At 39.9% G+C, this 22,310-nt stretch overlaps 2 protein-coding genes across 2 annotated transcripts in view; one reads left to right on the top strand and one right to left on the bottom strand.

Moving 5' to 3' along the window:
* Nucleotides 1-43: 43 nt before the first annotated feature.
* LOC121728818 (rab GDP dissociation inhibitor alpha) lies at nucleotides 44-1,891 on the bottom strand. Its single transcript, XM_042117119.1, has one exon. It carries the CDS (start codon nucleotides 1,778-1,780, stop codon nucleotides 452-454), a length of 1,329 nt encoding a protein of 442 aa, XP_041973053.1. The 5' UTR covers nucleotides 1,781-1,891; the 3' UTR covers nucleotides 44-451.
* Nucleotides 1,892-2,849: 958 nt separating this feature from the next.
* LOC121728803 (phospholipid-transporting ATPase VA) overlaps nucleotides 2,850-22,310 on the top strand; it is a 104,514-nt gene continuing 85,053 nt past the window's right edge. The window contains exon 1 of the mRNA XM_042117097.1: nucleotides 2,850-4,026. Within this exon, the coding sequence (XP_041973031.1) occupies nucleotides 3,212-4,026 (815 nt within the window). The 5' untranslated portion in view covers nucleotides 2,850-3,211. The remainder of the gene's footprint in view (nucleotides 4,027-22,310) is intronic.

Genomic DNA, 22,310 nt, shown 5'->3' with positions numbered 1-22,310 from the left:
TATACTTACTGACATAGAACTGGATTTTTTGAAAGAATACACAAATGTTAGAAGATAATTTTATTTTGATCTCCACAACATTTACATGTAGAATGAGCATCCATGCAGTTGACTTTACGTAATATGATATGGTTATACAGAATGAAATCATGATCCACATTGGAATGCTTCTATGCACAAACTACCACATTCATTGTGCAGTCCCCTTATATGTAAAGATATAATATAAGCATGTAGAAAACCAATTTTCTAACAATATAATTCCTTTGCATATAATTTAAAATAATATTAAAAAATTTAAACCTTTTAAGAGTATTTTCTTAATTTTCTATATTGTTACATAAAAGCTCGGTATATAAAAATTTACCAAATACTCTTAAATAATAAGAATAATCCAGCCAGTAAACCAAATCATTGCAGTAACAAGCGATATGGAATATTTTTAACAAGTTTATTCTTCCTCACCGAGCTCCACCTTAACCTTGGAAAAGTCAAAGTCCTCCCCGGTACCCCACTTGTAGATCTTGAGGACATCTAAGCAGGTTGTTTCAAAATGCGTGGTAGCGTCATACGACTCGGAAACGAATATTTGGCTTTGGCTTCCATCATCAATAGGCTCGTAGTAATCAGAAACAGACACAAACTTCTGTCTGATAGGTTCCAACAGGTCCAAGCCGGGCTTTATCTCATTCTCGGGGTCATTAGTTTCCACTGTCGTGGACACCATCGCAACGAACCAACCCTTGGCTGCCACTTGGTGTGTGTAAGATACCAAAGATACATAAATGTCCGAGTTGCGGCCTACCTGCTTCTGGGGGATTATAATCTGAGTAGAAAGAGCATCTTTAGTGTTACTAATGGGATGATCCAACAAGCAAATGCAACGAATAACTTGCCCCTTCTTCCTTACCCTGTCGGGTACGTAGCTGGGGTCACAGTACACTTGCTTGCACTTGGCGATCTCATTCCCAGAACGAACTCCTACAACTTTACCACCCTCACCGAGAACAATCTCGTCGACGGGCTTGTCCAACATGTAGGTCCCACCGTATATAGCAGAAAGACGAGCAAACCCTTGGGGTAGCTCACCTAAACCATACATGGGATACAAGTATGGCGATTTTCCGTAACGAGCTAGGGAATCCGAGTACAGCTTGATACGCCGTATGGTTTGTATAGCGGGTTGCTGCAGGTAATTATCATCCAAGTAAAGAGCCAATGCGTGGCCAGTAAAATCTTGGGTGCTCTTCTCTAGGCCAAACTTTTGGTAAAGCGATTGCGTGTTGGCAGTGCTCGGGTCGAAATCTTTCCAGGTCTTGACGTCGTCCTCCTGGAAATCCTGAACGTATATAAGGAAATTGCGAAAACGTCTCTTCTCGAACATACCCATCAGATCGGATGCCAGAGCCTCCTTTTGGTCTACGGGAACTTTTGAAATTTTACCTCCCTTGTAAACATAGCTGCCTTCGATAGACTTGAACTCCAAGTACCTGGTGACGCCCGTATGGATGAGCAGTTTGACGAGCAGGCCGTTGGCCATAAGAAACTTGGGGATGAGGTCCACATTCCAGTCGCGGCCGCGACCGTACGTTTCATCAGGTGCTGGTGCGTTGAACTTCGCGAACAGTTCCTCTAACGGGGTAATTGACGCAGATTCACCGCCGTAATACTTGTTACGATCAATGTGCAGGACTTTCTTCCCTGACACAGAGAGCATACCGCTCAGAATGCACTCTTTGAGTCCGGTTCCTAAAACAATTACATCGTATTCTTCATCCATGGTGATTAGAGATCAATATTCAATAATAAAAGTAGCCAAAAATCCAATGATGACCGGGACAAAATGTCAAAATGTCGGAAATCAAATATGTCGCCCGACGATGACGTCGACTATGCCCAAGTTTTTTTTTTATTACCAACATCAAGAAATTAACGATCATTTTTGTTTATGAAAATAAGGCTGTGTTCAGTCATAAAAATTGCAAGGTGATAGTATTTAAACTTTAAAGTGCAAAGGGCCCCGAAGACGATCAAACGGTTTGTCAAACATTTATGTGTTTGAAGCTTGTTTGATGAAATTTCATATTTTCGTTGTGTTTGACGCGCCGTTTGATCGTGTTCCGACGCGTTTGATCAAACCTGCTTAGTTTAGTGCTGGATTATGAAGAAAAAAAATAGAAGCTGTAGTTTCTAGCACTTCCTGTAGATGTTTGTGGGTCAAACGACATTATGTTAGTCAATAGGCCATACCATTAATTTGGACCAAAGTCTTTTCTTTTTTTTTCTCTTCTGATGCAGGACATTAACGTTATAAACATAAGATAAGAAAATCGCGATCCACGTTCTAGAATCTAGATTCTAGAGCATCTTCTGCATCACAACTCATAAGACGTGTACTCGACAGCGCGTATTGAATGAAACTGCGCAGTGTCGTTTGACAAACCATTCAAACCGACATCAAACGGTTGCATCAAACACCTAAGGTTTGAATCAAACCGTTTCGGGGGCTCTTAAGTATTTAAAGCGTTCTCTGTGGAAATACAAAGAGAAAAAACCACCTTTTTAACGTGATTACGTTTAGAAAATTTAGTATTTACTGCGTTTACTCCTTCTTGACAGACTATAGCTCTATCGAGTATCAACTACACTACAGCTCGACAAGGTTTTAAAATTTAAATTAATCCCGCCCACGTTCATTTAAAGCCTTGTCGCACTTTATCAGTTATCTCCCATGATAAAAAAGATTAACGAACTCTATGCCCTATTGCCAACATTAGAACGTTTAAGTGTCACTGTCACCTAGCAAGTCAATGTCATTTTTGTCATCAATCATCATTTCAGTGTTCACGTCAGTCGGTCGGTAAAGTTTGCTTGTTTTGAGTTTCTGTCTTGTCGACAACCGTTTAATTCGTGGCAAGCATTCTCAATTATAATAATTTACTCGCGTTCGATTCGAAACCATGAAACGAGAAATATGTGTGAAACTATTAGGTTTATAAAGCGTTTGACGTGTTTTGTGAGTTCACCAAATTAAGTTTAATAGTGATGTGTAAGTTAGTGAACAGATGATTTGAAACCATATGCTCAGTGTTTTGAGAAGTTTTTCCTAGGAATCCTTCGTATTCGAGTACTAGTATAATTTGACGAAACCTACACAATAAGTTTTAAATGAGAGGGAAAGGTGGTAAGCTCCATTCTCGTATGAACAAAAATGTCAACAGAAGAGACTGGAGAGAATCCTTCGACGGTACCGAGCTTGCCGGGGGTCCCAGAGCAGACGTACCTCTTCCCGAAGGCGAAGGGACACTCGAGATCCATCAGCCATGGAGGTACGCCTATGCTGGGAGGGAACCCCGCGAGCGCCAGGCCGCCACTCAAGTCGGCTATGCGGGGCCACCAGCGGGCGCTCTCCCACGGCCAGATCGGCGACGGGCCGCGCCCCTCGTCCGGGCCGGGCCACAGCCGCACCGGAAGCCGCACGGACTTTATCCTGCCGCCGGGGCATCGCGAGCCCGCGCCCGCCAGCGCCCAGCCCCGCCTGGCCTCGGTCCGCGGCCACCACTCGCGGCAGGCCTCGCGCTCCGACTCCATTTACACGCTCCGGCGAGCGTCGGTGGTGGCTCCGTGGCGTCGCGCCGTTTTCTGGCTGATGAGACGGCAGCAGCCCACCGTCGATAACAGACATTTAACTGTTGTCCCCAACCACTTAGTGCCGGATAAGACTCCTCCCAAGGAGCATCCGAACGGCCAGAGGTGCAACAATAAAATTAGAACTACCAAGTATACACTGCTATCATTTATTCCAAAGAACCTGTTTGAGCAGTTTCACAGGATAGCAAATGTGTACTTCATATTCATAGTGCTGTTGAACTGGGTTCCTGCCATTAATGCATTCGGAAAGGAGGTGGCCATGCTGCCCGTGTTGTTTGTGCTCGGAGTGACCGCCATTAAGGACTTGTTCGAGGATCGCCGGAGACACCAGTCCGATAAGAGAATCAACAACTCCTACTGCCGAATATATAGCAAGTGAGTGTTTATTACTATTCACATTATTAGTTTTAATGTCTAAAATGTGTGATTTAATGTTTACATATAAGCTGATTAATAACTTAACCCCTTTATTATCAATTCACTTTTTAAAACTCACTTGAAATGTTGTTCAAAAGACTAGCATCTCATAGAATTATTATAATGGGAACAAATTAAATAAATTAATTTAGAAGATATTTAAATAAATAAACTACCACAAACCTCACAAACACAACATAATATTATAATATTTATAATAATGTTTACTCAAAAAAAGGCAAACCATGACAGGTTTGCCTTTTTTTGAGTACCTATATAAATATTATGTATTAATAACACTATTAGGGACAGTCCATAAAGTATGTCACACAATTTTCATTATTTCTTAAATGTTAGAAAGTATAAAACATTTAAGACTCATATTATCAATTTTATAAAAATAATAAAAGTAACAAAAATATAACCTTATCAAGCTCAAGGTGATTTTTGTAATTAGATTCAGAGTGTCTTTGGCCTTGGATGAGAGGATTAGGCCAGATTATAGAGACCACACTATAAAGTGAAGCACTTGATAGTGTTGACTGTGTCACCAAATCCTATGTAATTACCTGAAAGATTAATCCACTTTGGCATCACACTGCTATTTGGTAATTGAGCTGGGCCTGTAGACAAGTGGCAGAGCACTAACGCTAACGCTAGCGCTACAAAATGAATGCGATTTGACATAAGTCATCGCTTCACTAGCGAATACTAATGTCAAATCCATACATTTTGTAGTGCTAGCGTTAGCATTAGCGTTGTGCCACTTGATTACTGCTATTTGGTAATTGAGTTTAACAATAAAGTAAGTTTGTTCTCAGTCATATTGCGAGAGTCAGAGTTTCCCAACCTTTTTAATGTTAGACCTGTGAGGAAAACTAATTTAATAGGGGAAATTACTTCCAGGTTGAGAATCTAACTGCTTTTTCCTTATTTTAATTAAAATTTTCATATTTAAAGCACCAACGAACCAAGTGATCATTAGGTCTATCTGTGCCGCATTAAGTAATCATTAAACTTCTATCTGTGCGGCGTTTAGAGCTAGGCACAAAATGTACCGTAAATATGTCGGCGATTTTCATTTTTCACGCGACGATCATTCCAGAACCTTTACACGTGTCGAAAAGACAATGAAGTGGTCTCTGTATATGATAATCTATACTAATATTATAATTCTGCAGAGTTTGTTAGTTTGTTTGTTTGTTTGAACGCGCTAATCTCAGGAACTACTGGTCCAATTTGAAAAATTCTTTCAGTGTTAGATAGCCCATTTATCGTGGAAGGCTATAGGCTATATTTTATCACGCTAAGACTAATAAGAGCGAAGAAATAGAGGAAAGTATGGAAAAAACGGGGGGAAATTATTTGAAAGGGCTTATTTGAACGCGCTAATCTCAGGAACTACTGGTCCGATTTGTAAAATTCTTTCAGTGTTAGCCATTGATCGAGGAAGGCTATGGGCTATATTTTATCACGCTAAGATTAATAGGAGCGAAGAAATAGTGGAAAATGTGGAAAAAACGGGGGAAATTATATGAAATTGTTTATTATCTTAAGATTTTTAAGAACTACTGGAGCAATTTTTATGTTATTTGGCAAACATGAAGAATAGACCACGCTAAGGGACATAGGCTATTTTTTTGCGTTAAAAATGTACGGTCGCGTGTAATTCGTAAATTACGCAAGCGAAGCCGCGCGGAACATCTTATCTTATATATAATAAAAAATCATAGGAAAGTCAATACTGTACATTGAATATTTTTGTACAATAAATAATACTTGGGACGTGATCTACTATACTAACGCGGACGAAGTCGCAGGCAACAGCTAGTAAATAATAAAACGTTATAAAAATCTGATTAGTTTCGTACACAGAAGTCGAACTTCGTAGTCACGGAAGCAAAGCAAATACCGCAGCAAATTGATGCTTAAAGTTTCAAGAGAAGGGCCACGAATGGCCACGAATGATCGATGGGAATGTAATCAAATATTTTTAGTCGTCACGCCCGCGCCATATAGGAAGGCTTCATTAGGAAAGTCAGTTCATAGGCCATAGCTTTTATCGCAAGCTTTGAGCGCGGCGACCGAATCAAGAAATTCCGTAACGAAAAACCTAACACCTCCCACTTCGACCGGCAAAACGCCGCACCGCTGTGCCGGTCGGTGAGGCGTTGCCAGACTTCTGCACGGTGTTTGTGTGCTTGCGACTAGACGTATACAATTCATATATATATATATATATATATATATATATAAAACTCAAAGGTGACTGACTGATTGACATAGTGATCTATCAACGCACAGCCCAAACCACTGGACGGATCGGGCTGAAATTTGGCATGCAGGTAGATGTTATCGCGTAGGCATCCGCTAAGAAAGGATTTTGATAAATTCCAACCCCAAGGGGTTCAAATAGGGGATAAAAGTTTGTATAAAATAATACTTCTTAACGCGAGCAAAGCCGCGGGCAACAGCTCGTTGCATATAAGTAGATAAAAATGATATGCAATAGCGATACCGCGGCAGTTCCCGAATGCCGCACGTATTTTTTAAGATGATCTCCTATGATGTCCCACCGCTGGGCAAAGGCCTCCCCAAGTTTTTCCATACATCTCGCTCTAACACCAGCGCACCGTCGGCGAACCTGGCTTGTATGTGTCAACTGTCAAGTTTATCGCGCCATCTTTTTCGACGTCGGCCACGGCGGCGCCGTCCATCATCAGGTACCTGTCCACCATCCCGACCGCTGGGCAAATTATCACCACAGACTATCATCAGGTAGTCTGTGGTGAACTGGTGATCCTTTGCCCAGCGTTCGGGATGTGGTGAGGTCATTGGGTTATGATGAAAAAATGGTCAGATGGACAGCTGATAGTTGCCGTAACGTTTTGCCGGTGGATTCTGGTCGATTCGACACCACAACAGTCAACATAGTTACTCCTGAATCCTATATTATATAATGTGCTGTTTCGTTAATAGTTCTATATAATATAATAAGTTCTAGTCCCCTAAACTCATTCTTAAGACGGAATATGCGTTTACTACTGTACTTTCTTTTTAATTTTTATCCGGTCGAGCCATCCTATATGGTATAGCCATCCCATTATCTCATAAAAATATTTTAAAGCTTGCGAAGTATCTCAGATGTAAGTACTAAAGTTAACCTCGATTATTGTAGTAATAGAATTTTAAATGCATACTAAAACAATTTCGTGTCGATATTGTATGGGCCTCTAGTCTCTACAAGCAAGTGATCAATACTGGATCAGTCCAAAAATAACAAAACTCGATCATGTATGTAACCTTTCAAGGCGTGAGGGTAAAACCGAGTGATATATCGAGAACGAGTAAATACTAAATAGATATAATATCTTATTGAGGTTAAAGCTTTGAGCGAAAACGCAATAAATTACTTAGAGCAGCTATTCTCAAAGTGTGTTCTGTGGAAGTCTGGAGCTCCGCAAAGGCCTTGCAAGGGCGATCATAAATTTTTTTTGTTAATTTCATCAAACACTCAGCATAGAGAACAAAAGAGAACAAAGACAGGACGTTAATTTTTGATTGCGTCTAAAATGTCACTTCTTAAAAGGGTTCCACCACAAAAAAGTTTGAGAACCGCTCATTTAGACTCTTTCAGTTTATTTTATTTGATTCTAGCTCTTGGTTCTCTCGTTTATCGCCGGTAACCGGTTCCTGAGGCCATTCCAGACGCCCGCAACACCGTTGCGCCAAAATTCGTTCATCGCGCGGGAACCGTACATTTTTCCAGGATAAAAAGTATCAGTATGTCCTTTCCCGGGGCTCAAAGTACCTCCATGCCAAATTTCAGAAAAATCGGTTCAGTGGCTTGGGCTCGAAGAGGTAACAGACAGACAGACACACTTTCGCATTTATAATATTAGTGTGGATATCTATTCAACAACAAGCTTAGCATGGCCACAGTAAAAATGCAAAATAATAGAAACGCTGACAGGTTTTGCGAACAAACGGATTTCCTTTGTTAATCCATCACTTTGTCTACTTTACCTTAATAATGTAAGAATAAACTTTTCTGTGTTGGCCATGCTAAGCCTGCAGAGGTATGATGAAAAATCCACCACAGGTTGGGGTATGAATTTAATGATGAATAACCATGATTGCGAAGTTGTCTATAGCTTGCACAATCAGTGTCGAACATGGACTGTCATCGACAATTAATATGCCTCTTTATGGATTGTTCGTAATCTATAGCTTCCGTCTGCCATGGGCCAACGGCCTTAACCAATTAACCCATCAATTCTCAAGCTCGGCAGCCGGCTGCCGCATAACAATTGAAAATCTATTGCGTCTGCGATACCCACGATGGAGGTGCTACAAACTCTAGTCACTAGTGACTAGTAATTAAAATCATACTTAGCGGAAACTGGTGACCAACAGTGGCGCTGTGATAATGTTTGGTTTTGAAATGTTAAATTGCATAATATTTGTCACCGATAGTGAGTAATTGCTCAACGTTTATTCGTGTTTGTGCAAATAATGTAATAGCTTGCTTATCTTATCTTTTAATAATGTAGAGTACGAAAAGCAATTAGGCGAGTAAACATACAATATTTATTATGTTACATGTAGGCTGTGGTTTCGATACAATCAAAAGTTCGTTTGTAGTAGGTATCTACTGATTGTTTTGCCACTATTTAACCAGCGCTGTATTCAATAAGAGATAGTAATTACTTTTTCTATGGCTAGGTTCTTTCTGTGATACCCCTGTAATGTGAAAATGTAACACCTATAACCAATTTCCTGAAAAATATACAAACAAAAGGTCATAAGTGAAGTCGGAAGAAGAGGAAATCACGTCGATATTGTATATATAGGTCAATGGTCAAGGTCGCCTGTCCGCGTTGTTAAAGTTGCGTTACATTAACTAGACACATCGAAATCGTTCTCTAAATTATTAACACGCACTTGTCACGCCATGGTGAGTGTTCTTTTTTCAAACAATGTCAGGTCAAACGATCAATTTTTTTTTAGAGTTTATGGCGAAGCCAATTGGAAGGCTTTTCAGCTGATAAAAGTCGTAAGATTCGAGGGTTACCTCGGGGTAACCTAGTACCTACTGAGTAGTTAGTAGTATCATAATTCAAGACGTGAGTGGAAGAATAAGGTAAGTAACGTGAAAAAACTTCCCGGCCGGAAAAAATATTGGAAATAGAAAAACTATGGATATATAATCCATATATATCCAGTGTAGCCAGATATATTAGCTAGGTTATGAAGAAGATGAGTTACAAGTTTTATTAAAATAATTCGGGAAAAATGAGTTATTGTCCTTATGTTACGAAATGTTACTTGTTCGATTCTTCCACTCGGCACTCACGTCTTCAATTCATAAATCATATTAGTCGCGTTGTTCCCGGGGCTTCGGCAAGAGATGCAGGACGCTATTTCTCGGCGTAATTTATGTAAAAAAATATCGTCATCGAGTTACCTCACACAGTACACAAATAACTCATCATAAAATATCATTTACTAGTTGACGCCCGCAACTCCAAAATTAATTTATCGCGCGGCAACCGTACATTTTTTTCTCCTAGTAACTACATTTAATTTCAAATTTCAGCAAAATCGGTTCAGCGTTTGGGCGTGACGAGGTTTAACAGACATACAGACTTTGGTATTTATAATATTAATTATTATGGACTTGCACTTGCCTGAATATTATATATAAAATATATTTAAAAGAGATACTACGATGATGTTAAGATTTGTAATAGCTATCGTGTTTGACCATCAATATGCAATAATAACCTTTTATTGATACTATGAATTGTGATTACGTCAACTTTTATCTCTTTTCTCTACTGCGCGTCACATGCACGTGCTGCTGAGTTGCTGACCATGACCGTGGATTTGAAATGATGTTGCCTACTGTAAAATGATATATTATATTCAACACCTTGATTGGATTTGGTACAATTTAAAATCATAATATAACGCCAATGTCATAAAATGTGGTTCGATTTTAAATAATATTTTAACATCAAGGTCAAGAGTTTATCGAAGGAAGCTGGGGTAATCTCATGTAAATTGTGAATTTGTGACGTCAGTTGTCGCCTGTCCGTCGCGTCCGGTCCGCGCAATGCACAAATCACAATGACTGTCTTACCACAATACACAGAGTGAACTAGTAGGATGAATTCTCGAAATTTTTACATTTGACGTAGAGCTAACTCAACCCAGTTTGATTGCTCACAGCAGGGTCGTTGCGTGAATCTGCGTCATGTTGCATATTAGTGTTTAACGACTCCATAAAATTCGGAGGATGCGCAGATTTCCAGAATCCAGACTAATCGGCTTACCGGATTTAAACTTGCTGCAAGTTGGTTCATGGGCCTATGGGCCAGGCCAAAACACTGCGTTGCGGCGTCGCATCGCAAAAACAACATCGCACAGAAATGCGATGCGATGTGCGACACTGCGACAGTCACTATTTCCTTGGAAATAGTCATGCGACGCCACAACGCAGTGTTGTGGCCTGGCCCTATGTCATATTTTGGTCTCGTTATGTCAAATCCTATCGAGATTCGAGACTCGAAAGATTCTCGACTTAAACCCACTGTACACATTGGGCTAAGCACATGAGCCAGCGCATCAGACCAACGTGTAAATTATAGAATGTCGCTCCCAACATAATATTATGGCCAAGTAGGCCTCTACACGTTGGCCCGTTTGGTGTACAGCGGCTTGATAAGGACTCGAGTCTCGACATAGCCCGACCAAATAATGTATGCAATATGCATCTGCATAATATGAATCAATTTCTTTGATGTTACTAGCCAAACCTTGGTGGCTGGTGCATGAGCATGACTAAACAGGCGCTTTTGGAAACCCACCATTTGTCATTAATTTTATATAAGTATTTACAACAAGACAAGATTAATTTTAACCGCTAGTCTAGGTTAAATATTATGACTTATCACTTCTTACACAATACGGAAAACGACAGATAAAACACAGACTGGCGTATGTGGCCAGAGTTATCGCGCGTTCTGAATTCGTATTTTGAATTTATATTCAAAATAGCACGTCATATTATAAAGATTTCGGAAAACAAATGTCGGTCATACCACCTAGACATAACATGAAACATGTTTTTCCATCTTTAATCTCTACTTTTTTCGTAGGCACACATTCAATAAAAAGGCTAAGCGATTATATTTTATGGGTCTCTTGTTAATTGTTATCATTTTATAATATCGCGATCGTTAGATGATAATAGTTTTATAGACGTACGGCCTACGGGTGAAAGAACTATGACTAACTACTAAACTGTAACTTATAAAAAATCGGCCAAGTGCGAGTTGGCCTCGCGCACGAAAGGTTCCGTACCGTTTAAATAGAGCAAAAATAGGCAATTGTGTTGTTTGCATAGAAGCCCCCCTTAAATTTTTATTTTCTATTTAAAATATTATTATTAATTATTAAAGTACAGATTAAAGGGTTTTTGGAAATTTAAAGTGCCTACCTGTTGCCATTATTGTTAACAAGCAAAACAGGCAAAAAAATCAGGTTTGTTGTGTGGGAGCCCCCCTAAATATATAAATTTTATTTTGTTTTTAGTATTTGTTGTTGTAGCGGCAACAGATATTATACACAATCTGTGAAAATTTCAGGAGTCTAGCTGTAGCGGTTCTGGAGATACAGCCTGGAGATAGACAGACGGACAGACAACGAAGTAATAGGGTCCCGTTTTAACCCTTTGGGTACGAAACCCTAAAGATAAAAATACAATAGACATCCCATACCCATTAGGAATTCATTTAAACATAGTTAACCTTGATTCATGCTCGCTATTTATACCTATCATACTCTTCCATGAACTGAAAAGACAAGTACCTCAGGCCTAAAACAAAATATAAGGTAGGTATCTGTGGGAACCGTAACAGACAATTAATATGTTCCCGTTTGGCCGTTTACCGCACGTACTAGAACCGCTCACACGAGAGTAGCTCTAACGTGATACAATGTTTATTATGTGTGTAGAAATGATACTTGTAGGCTATTTATAATAATAATTTTACACCAAAAGCTGCACGGATTATGTCGTTCGGCTAATATGCAATGTGTTCAAGCTAGAAGCAGCACCATCATAGATAGTAAAGATAAGTTTTGTGCGACGTTTGACAACATTTCTGTCAATATGACCTGTACAACATGTGGGGTTTTGGTCGGAATATTTACTGGTGCTGGTGTTAGTAGATGCTAGTAGCGGCCTCTGTTCCGACCTTTGCGTAAATACTTACTCAGCGCTTTTGATTGCCTAACATAATACATTAACTAGATGACGCCCGCAAATCCGTTGCGCCAAAATTCGTTTTCCGGGATAAAAAGTCTCCCAAGTCCTTTCCCGGGACTCAAAGTATCTCCATACCAAATTTCAGCAAAATCGGTTTAGCGGTTTGGCCGTGAAGAGGTAACAGACAGACAGACACACTTTCGCATCTATGACATTAGTATACTGATAAGGTCCTGTCAAAAAACCTGAAAAACCGGAACTAAGTGTGCACGTACGAGCGCCAAAATTGTCTCTGAGTATGCTGGTCTGGTATGCTGGTATCTGTCATTTGCATTTCGATTAGCGATTTACCGCAGCCATGGCAAGACGAAGACGATACAGAGTAGTGAAAACTCCTGACCGGAATACCGGATTTAGAAACGTTTGAGTTCGTTTACAATTATATTGCAGGGCCGAATCCGAGACCAACCTGATTAGATGGCACTGCATAAATAATAATAATCTGTTATAACGACGGCGATAGATCGTAAATCGTAATTTACGTCCAGATGAGTGTGATCTAACGAGGTCCGTAGTGAAAGTGTTATCTACACCGTGGTACAGATATAGTTCGTCGGTATCGAGGGCACTGTGTTACCGGGTACGTGATACGCGTGTGCCACTTCTGAACCTTACTGCTACGGTAATAAAGCATGCGGTCCCGGCCGGCTGACTGCCACTGGCGGTGTCTATTCTCTATGTCGGTGCAATGTGCATCCGGGTAAAGGTACAAGTTGGAACCGAGCGACACGCGACAACTGCACACGACGTGTCGTCGCGACACTACTGGTTTGTATGTATTTCTACGAAATACCCTCCGCAGCTAGCGACACGAAGCTAGCGACACTTATTTATATAAATACACTAGCTGTTGCCCGCGACTTCGTCCGCGTGGACTTCAGTTTATAGCGCGCGATGTCAACAAAATTGGTGTCAAAAGCTTTTATAAAAAAACCCTGGTACCCCTTAAATCAATACAGCTGTGCAGTGTGCAAACAATAAGTACTTCATTTTTGTATGTTAAACTTTATATATTATGCCAAATTTTAAAGCTTATTTAGCCCCCCAATTACACAACTTTACCCATAAACTATTTATCATTGATAGGTTTAGCCCCAATTTCACCAACGTCTGTTAGTGTTAACAGCTTGTTAAAATATCCTGTCTTCTCTTTCATTCATATGAAAAACGAAACAGCTAACGTGATACTAATTCGAGCATTAACTTTAACAGTCGTTGGTGAAATTTGGTCTTAAGGTTACGTCACTGCCTGCACAGATAAAGTACTGAGTTATTTAATACCGTAGAATAGATATAACAATCGAAAAAAATCGAGACTTAAATGTAAGATGATACCACCTCTTATAGAAAGACTTTTGAGCAAGCGTCAGCGCGATGTAGAAGACGCACGGCGCCATCTATTATGAATTTTTTGAACAAATTTACGACCCTTACAACCCTTTTTTCCAGTAAAAAAGTAGCCTATGTCCTTTCTCAGGCTTTAGACTATCAGTATACAAAATTTCATTACAATCGGTTCGGTAGTTTTGGCGTTTGGCGTGAAAGCGAGACTGACAGACAGACAGAGATACTTTCGCATTCATAATATTAGTACAGATTATGTGCACACTGCACAGCTGTTTTTGGGTATTTTGATTAATTAAGGGCCGCGCTACACCGGAATGGCAGCGGCGAGGCGAGCACTTTCAGCGCTGCCATTCCGGTGTAGCGCGCTGCGCGGCCCTAAGAGGGGTACCACTTACCAGGGTTTTAAAAAGTTTTTAAATTTGACACAAATTTTGTTGACACCGCGCGCTATAAACTAAAGTCCACGCGGACGAAGTCGCGGGCAACAGCTAGTTATGAATAAAAACAATAATATATAATAAAGTAGGTATGATTAGTTCTGTTATAATAATGAAGTAAAAATAAAGCGCCATCTGTTTTCATATATTAGAATTAAAATATTTTCTGGATGGAATATAGGCCAACACAACACACTCGAACTCCTTAGAAATGCAGTAGGAGTTCTATAAGATCAGATAGATTGATTATTATTATAGCAAGTGATAATATTATTAAACATAATAATCTAACGTATTAAAAACTATAAACAAAAACATAATAACTAATAAGTATGATTAGTTCTATGTTACAACGAAGTAAAAAAAAAGCGCCACCTGTTGAATCGTATTAGAACTAAAATGTTCATTGCATCGCGTCGATATATTTCTGGATTTTTTATAATATTATACATAAAATATATTTAAGATTTTTGAAATATTATTTTAATACACATCCAAGACCCAGGAACATTGAAAACTTTTTGTTCCGCCTGCGGGACTCGAACCCAGGACCCCCGGGATGAGCGCTGGCCACGCGCAATGCGAAGTAATTTTCATCGATATTTTCATGGAAATAAGATATTTTCGCACATCAAAATGTAGCCTATGTCCTTTCTCAGACTCTAGAATAACTGTGTACAAAATTTCATTGCAATCGGTTCAGTAGTTTTGGCGTGAAAGCGAGACAGACAGACAGACAGACAGACAGACAGACAGACAGACAGAGATACTTTCGCATTTATAATATTAGTATAGATAGAAACCAGTAGTGTCGCGACGACACGTCGTCTGCTGCCGCATCATGTAGCCGGCTTCCAAGTTCCAACTTGTATTCTCAGAAGCAGCCCAATCAAGCATGAAAAAACGACGTATTCGTAACGTATAGAACGAAAGTTAAATCAAAATCATGATAGCGCCAGGCGCCCGTACAATTCGATAACGAATATTGATACAGAATATTTGTTGTTAATTGATAAATTGATAAATGATAAGTAAACTGAATTAACTGAAGGTTAGAATAAAAGTAGTAGAATAAATATCAACTTACCAATAAATGTGAATCAATCGGCGTAGTAAAAGTAAATTGTGTTAAAAATCATTAAATTAACAAAATTGTCTTTTGTCAACAACATAAAAAGACAAGAAATAAAACCCTGTCACTCTGGGATCTTTAAACTCACTGAGCTGCAGTCGAAACCGAAAGTTAGGTTTTTGTGGAAACCTTTCCGAAGGCGTCATCTTGTAGCCCAAGAGCCAGCGACAGCCAGACTTTCGTCATTTTATAAAAGCTGAAAGTTTACCTGATTATAACCCCTATAGAGGTAAGACCAACCAGCAAACTATGGAGGCCGCGGTTAGTTTGGGTGGCATCCAGTTCTGAAGGTCTTTTACGTGACCTTCGATGAAGAGTTCAGCTCAATTTTTTTATCTTATTTTCTTCTCGATAACTGTAGGAATCTCGTCTTCCACTGCCAGACATTTTTGACAGTTGCTTCTCACTGCCAGACTCCCCACTTTAAGTAAGTAAGATGAAAGTCTGGCTGTTGCTGGCTCTTGGGTTATTGTTCTTGTTATTGTGAACGACGACGAGAATGTTGAATAAATTCACATAATTCAGGAATCTAGAAGTGCCCGGCCTGCTTTACGAAGGTTTAGAACGCCAAATGTTAACCGCTTGAAGTACCAATGTCATGTACAGTTTGTTTGGAACCTTATTCTAACCTGTGAGTAAAGCATTGTACGCACGGGCGACTTAATTGTACATGTCGTCCATGGTTAGTTTTTTTTAGTCTTTAGCACTCACAATAATATAGTCTTATTCTCCTCAAAACTTGTCCATACCAAACGATCACGTTTTGGAAAGAAGACTGATTGTGCAGGCTCTGTGGATATTAAATATACACTTCGATATAAACCATACGTCCGACTCGCACTTGGCCGATTTTTTAAAGTTTTTATTGTATGTACAAAATATGTTACCTCTACGATATATTATAATGTATCAAGGATATATAGAAGATGGATTTTAGATAAAATTTCATAGGTCAATGTTTAATTACATTGAGAAGTAATTACTTCTAAATGAGTAAGTACTTTAAGAGACGAAGTTAAACAAAGTGAATAGATCGTAAGTCGAAGCAATCAGTCCACCAATTACTTTAAAAACGTGTAATGTCATTTTAATTGCTGCTATTTCTATTTCTTTCCAATACTTAACTTTAATATTGGTTAGTGGAAATACGTTTCTTTTGTTTGTAGTTCGCAGAACTCTATTTAAATTTTTATTCATATAGAGTTAACTTCCTTGTTTTCGAAGTTTGAACTCGTTGCAATGAATTTTTACACATAGGTAATATTTGTGATTGGTCATTTCGATCAGTCGAAAATGAAGTGTGTATTCGTTTTTGAGAAAGCTTCATTATCCTTAGCTAATAATATTTAAAATGCGAAAGTGTGTCCGTCTTTCCGCCTGTATGTCTGTCTATTACCTCTTCATGCCCAAACCGCTGAAGGGATTTGGGTTTGGGGAATGGGTACGGTACGGAGGTACCACATCATGTACTTTTTATCCCGGGATGTAGGGTTCCCGCGCGATGAACGAATTTTGGGGGAACGGATGCAGATTGCGGGCGTCATCTTGTGCCTAGACCAGGGGTTCCCAAACTTAATAAGGATAAAGCTTTAAACGAATGATTTGTTTATCTACTATTGGCTTGGCAGGCGGCCAGACACATTCCATTTACTAACACCAAAAATCTGGTCTAATAATATTCCTAAGCCACGCGGCTGCGACAAAAATATGTTTGTCTTTGTGTACAATTTAGGTTACAAATAAGTAAAATTAGATTCGCGCCAATATCTGCTTGCAGTAAGTATACTGTATACACAATTACGACACATAATGGTGCTCACTGCTCCCTCACCGCGAGCATTCACGTGTAATGTAACATTCGACTTTGAGCATTCCATAGCTAGTTAATGTTACAAGTTGTATCAAGATGTTATACACTGTATCAACATGGTGCGCATTGTAATGCTCGGCTCTCCTCCCTCGCTGATGTAATGCTCAACTTTGTAACGTTACGTTACAAGCGAATGCAGCATTCGCTTGTAATGTAACGTTACAAAGTCGAGCACCTTAATTATGCGAGTATGTTTACCCAGTATAACTAGTCCTCAGTCATATTTGGCACGATCGTATTCGACGATGTTTACATGTAGAATGAACAATGCGTATTTGTGAAGTAGGAAATGGTATCGAAACACATTTTTATTTACTATTTACTATGAAATAATAAATAATAATATAGATCAAATTAACAGTTTTCACGTTAATAGTGGTTTGTAGCGAATGTCTGTTTAACAGCCGCACTCAAAGACATATTTTAATGATGATTAAACTTCAATTTAATAAAGAGTTTAACGGATAATGGTGAGGCTTATGTCTATTAATAATTGTCTTCCAGTGCGGCAGTTATTCTTGATATCACATACAGCGAGATAAGATGTTGACATTTATCTTTGTTTAACGATGGATCACTTTCAGAGGATTTGCAATTTATCAGAGATATTTATCATCATTAATAATTATTAATAAATCTAATTATTAAACTTTCATAGGAAACGAAATTAAAAAAAAAACCGTCGTTTCATGTTGTTTGACAAGTTCTGATACAAACTTCTAGAAAAGCGTATTACCTCTTAAAAGGCCGACAAAGCACCTGCAACTCTTCTGATGTTGCAAATGTCCATGGAGACTTTCCATTAGGTGACCCGTTAGCTTGTTTTTTCACTAATTTTATTTAAAAACTTGACCGATGTTGGTGAAATTTGGTATGGATATAGATCGAGACATAGGATATTTTTCATCCCGGGCACATGTTGCGAATGTCAATGGATACTTTCCATTAGGTGACCCGTTAGCTTGTTTTCTCACTAATTTTATTTAAAAACTTGACCGATGTTGGTGAAATTTGGTATGGATATAGATCGAGACCTAGGATATTTTTCATCCCCGGAAAATTAATCATTTGACGTTTTTCGCGCGATGAGTTGCGGGCGTACGAAATAATATTCAAGTTTCACTTTGACGCTAACCCCGATTTAACCCATTCCATAGGAAAATTAACGTTACGATCTAAACCTTAGTAAGGCTTCTCCGCTAATTGTGTTTGTGCTTACTCAATACGCGCAATTCGCATGTCGGCATGTATACTAATTTTCCGGCATTCCATACGATACAGATGACTCCGTTGCGCCAGAATCGTTTATCACGCGGGAACCGTACATTTTTCCGGAGTAAAAAGTATCATAATTATGTCCTTTCCCGGGACTCAAAGTACCTTCACACCAAACAGCCAAATTGGTTTAGAGGTTTGGACGTGAAGAAGGAACAGATAGACAGACAGACGGATAGACAGACAGACACACGTTCGCATTTACAATATTAGTATCCAGATTATACAATATGTTTATTTATGCATAAACAGAAGTTGCTTTGCGGAAAATGATCTGTTTGCTTATAGTATAATAGATATTATATTAATATCTTTCAAGTAACCCCAAAAACGGTTCAGATGCGAATTTTACGTCTTAGATTTTAGGCCGATCCTTAGTTTAATTTGCTATGAAGATTAATATTATTATAAATTGTCTTGTTACAATTTTATTTTCAATTTTATTGAGCAGCGGCTCTTGAGGTTGACCTATTTCTCGCTTGACTTCATTACTTTAGGATTCATAAGGCACAGCTCATACACAACGTCACAACGTGATTTAAAAAGCATATTATCAAAATTATTGTATTTGGAAGTATTAAAACTTTATTTTGCCACTTTATTTTATAAGCGTAATCTTGTATTTGATGAATCATATTAACTGTTGCTGGCTGGAATCTTTGACGGCAGTACGCAAATTGAAATGCATCCAACAAACAACTGCTAAGTCCTAGAACAGTGTTTATCAACGTTTTTAATGAAGCAAACGCCCTCCTTGGTATGAAAAAAATATTTCGCAAACAAACAGGGGGTCGCGACGAGGTTAAAAAACACTGTGCTAGAAGTTGTTTGTTACAATAGAGTTTCGCTTTCTAATGAACAGCATAATATTTGAAACTAATTTGATCTACAATATTGGGGTGCGAAAGTGCTAATAATCCCAATTTCGTGCGTCCTTGAAGTGTGTTGGACTTAGGTTGCGCTTGGTTGGTTGGTGATTACAGTGGGACGTGATTCTTTGACGATTGACGTTCGTTCGAGTACAATATTGTTACGTGCTAGGGTTCGAGGATTTGGAGAGAAAGACCTGGTGACTCTCTTGAAGACTTTATTAACACTGCACTAAACACTAAGTCACAACACTTAGCACTAAGTCCAAACACAAATCACTAGGTCCAATCACTAAGCACTATCACTGTCCTAGGTCGTAGCCAAGTCGCAGGTTTCACTGGTTCACTCACTATTGATCACTTGATGTCGCCTTGAAGATCGCTCAGATTGAACTGAATTGCCGGCCTGCCTGCGGCTCTTTTTATATGGCGAGACAAATTCCAGAAATTTCCCGATTCACGTAAACAAGTAAACAACCGTGGGAAATTTCTCGGAGGCTCGGGTATGTACCACAATAAAACTGCCGTCCTTGCGATAAGTGCAGTAAGTTGAATTTAATTTAGACCTTATGTACTCAGTCATAAGGTCTAAATTCAAACACGCTAACAATTAAAGGGTAAACACGTAAACAAACATTAGACCTTTCTAGAAGGTTCGAGTATGTACTTGCGCACCACGTGTCCGTATACCATGTACCGTAACACTACTCCCCTCTTAGAGATGCTCGTCCCGAGCATCATTGTTACTGCCATGGTAACGCGCCAGACGGTCTATGTGTACCACTTTGAATGTCCCTCTTGGTTGCTTTTGAATCCTGTAAGTCACATCATTCAATCGGGTAACCACTTTGTATGGCCCGCCCACTTGGTCTGCAACTTTGGAGATTTTCCTTTTCGGCGAGTTGGGTTATGCAGCCACACCAGTGACCCTTCTTCGAAACCGCTTGTATTCGATTTCCGGTCGTATCTGGTCTTCATGTTCTCACTTGACTGTAACCCATTTTCCCGAACCATGGCGTGTATATAACGCATCTTTTCCCTTAAATCGCAGACATAATCTGGTACGGTCTTTGGTTCTTCCGGTGATCCTCCTGTCAAAAGGTCTACTGGTACTCATAGTTCTCTACCGTAATTGACATACGCCGGGGTAGCTTTTATGCTCTCATGCTCGGCGGTACGGTATGACAGAAGGAAGAGCGGTATATACTTGTCCCAGTCCTTTTGTTTGTCATCTACCAATTTCGCCAAATGCCTCTCAAGGGTCTGGTTAAATCTCTCAACCATTCCATCAGACTGTGGATGGTACGCGGTGGTCCTCGTTTTATGCATTCCCAAAATTCTGCACACTTCCTGGAAGACCTGCGATTCGAAATTCCTGCCCTGATCAGAATGGATTTCCAGAGGCACACCAAACCGAGATATCACTTCTTCGACTAATTTAGAAGCGACTGTTGTAGCTTCTTGGTTTGGTATGGCGAACACTTCGGGCCATTTGGTGAAGTAATCCATGACGACCATAAAATACTTGTTTCCCGATTCCGTCACGGGAAATGGCCCAGCTACGTCAACTGCGATTCGTTCCCACGGTGCGCCAACGTTATACAAGCGCAGGCTCCCACGGCTCCTTGTCTGTGGTCCCTTCACTGCAGCGCAAGTAGTGCATTTGCGGCACCAATCCTGTACATCGTCTCGACAATGTAACCAGTAGAATCGTTCTCGCACTTTTGTTAACGTCCTCTTTACTCCTAGATGACCTCCTGATACGCCATCATGCATTTCACGGAGAACATCCGGTACTCTCGTTCTTGGGACAACTATCTGAAGATGGAACTCTCTGCCGTTGGTCTTCTCCCATTTCCGGTAGAGTATTCCGTTTTGAAGTATCAGGCTGTCCCATTGCGCCCAGTACGCCTTAGTGACAGCGCCAGTGGGTGCAACCTCACTCCAGATTGGTTTTTCATCACCCCGTTTCTTCCATGTGATGATGTGCCGAAGGTCGTCATCTGTTTCTTGAGCCTCCCTCATAGCATCATTCTCCCATGGGCCCAAAGGACTTGTTTTCGTTAACTTTAATGTTACTTCATTAGATTCCTGCTTAACACAATGTTTGCAGTCTTCCGGACACGGCCTTCGCGAAAGTGCGTCGGCATTCCCATGTGCCTTTCCGCTGCGGTGTTCCGTCTTGAAGTCATACTCCTGGAGTTGTTCTATCCATCGAGCTACTTGGCCTTCTGGGTTCTTGAATTGTAGTAGCCACTTCAAGGCTGCGTGATCCGTTCGCAGTAGAAACTGTCTGCCGATGAGATACTTGCTGAAATGTTGTAGCGTCTTTACGACAGCCAAGAGTTCTCTTCTTGTCACACAGTAGTTTCTCTCTGGCTTAGATAAAGATTTGCTGAAATATGCAATTACAACTTCTCTTTCACCCTGTTTTTGAGATAACACCCCTCCAATGGCCGTGTTGCTTGCGTCCGTGTCGACTATAAACTGACCTTCAGGTTGTGGATACCCCAGGATTCGTGTTTCACACAGATGTTTCTTTAGTTTCTGAAAAGAATCTTCGGAAGTCTCGTCCCAAATAAACTGTCGTTTATCTTCTGTCAGCCGATGTAATGGCTTGGCTATCTCAGAGAATCCCTTAACAAAACGCCTGTAGTAGGAGCATAGGCCGAGAAATGCCCGCACTTCGGTTTTGTTCTTAGGGGTTGGCCAATTTTGGACTGCTTCTAGTTTCTCCGGGTCCATCTGAATTCCATCACTGGAGATAACATGGCCGAGATAGTTCACCTTACTCCTGAATAAACGACACTTTTTCGGATTCAACTTTAACTTGGCCCCCTCTATTTTGGCGAAAACTCGTTCTAAGTTTCGCAAATGGTCCTCGAAGTCGCGGCCAACAATGATGACGTCATCCAAGTAGACTAAGCAAGCCTCTCCAACTAAGCCTGCCAGTACACACTCCATGAGTCGCTCAAAT

The sequence above is a fragment of the Aricia agestis genome, chromosome 7 (genome assembly GCF_905147365.1).
Source record: "Aricia agestis chromosome 7, ilAriAges1.1, whole genome shotgun sequence".
Classification (NCBI taxonomy): domain Eukaryota; kingdom Metazoa; phylum Arthropoda; class Insecta; order Lepidoptera; family Lycaenidae; genus Aricia; species Aricia agestis.
The sequence above is the reverse complement of the archived record's forward strand: the minus strand, read 5'-3'. Positions and strand labels throughout refer to the sequence as shown.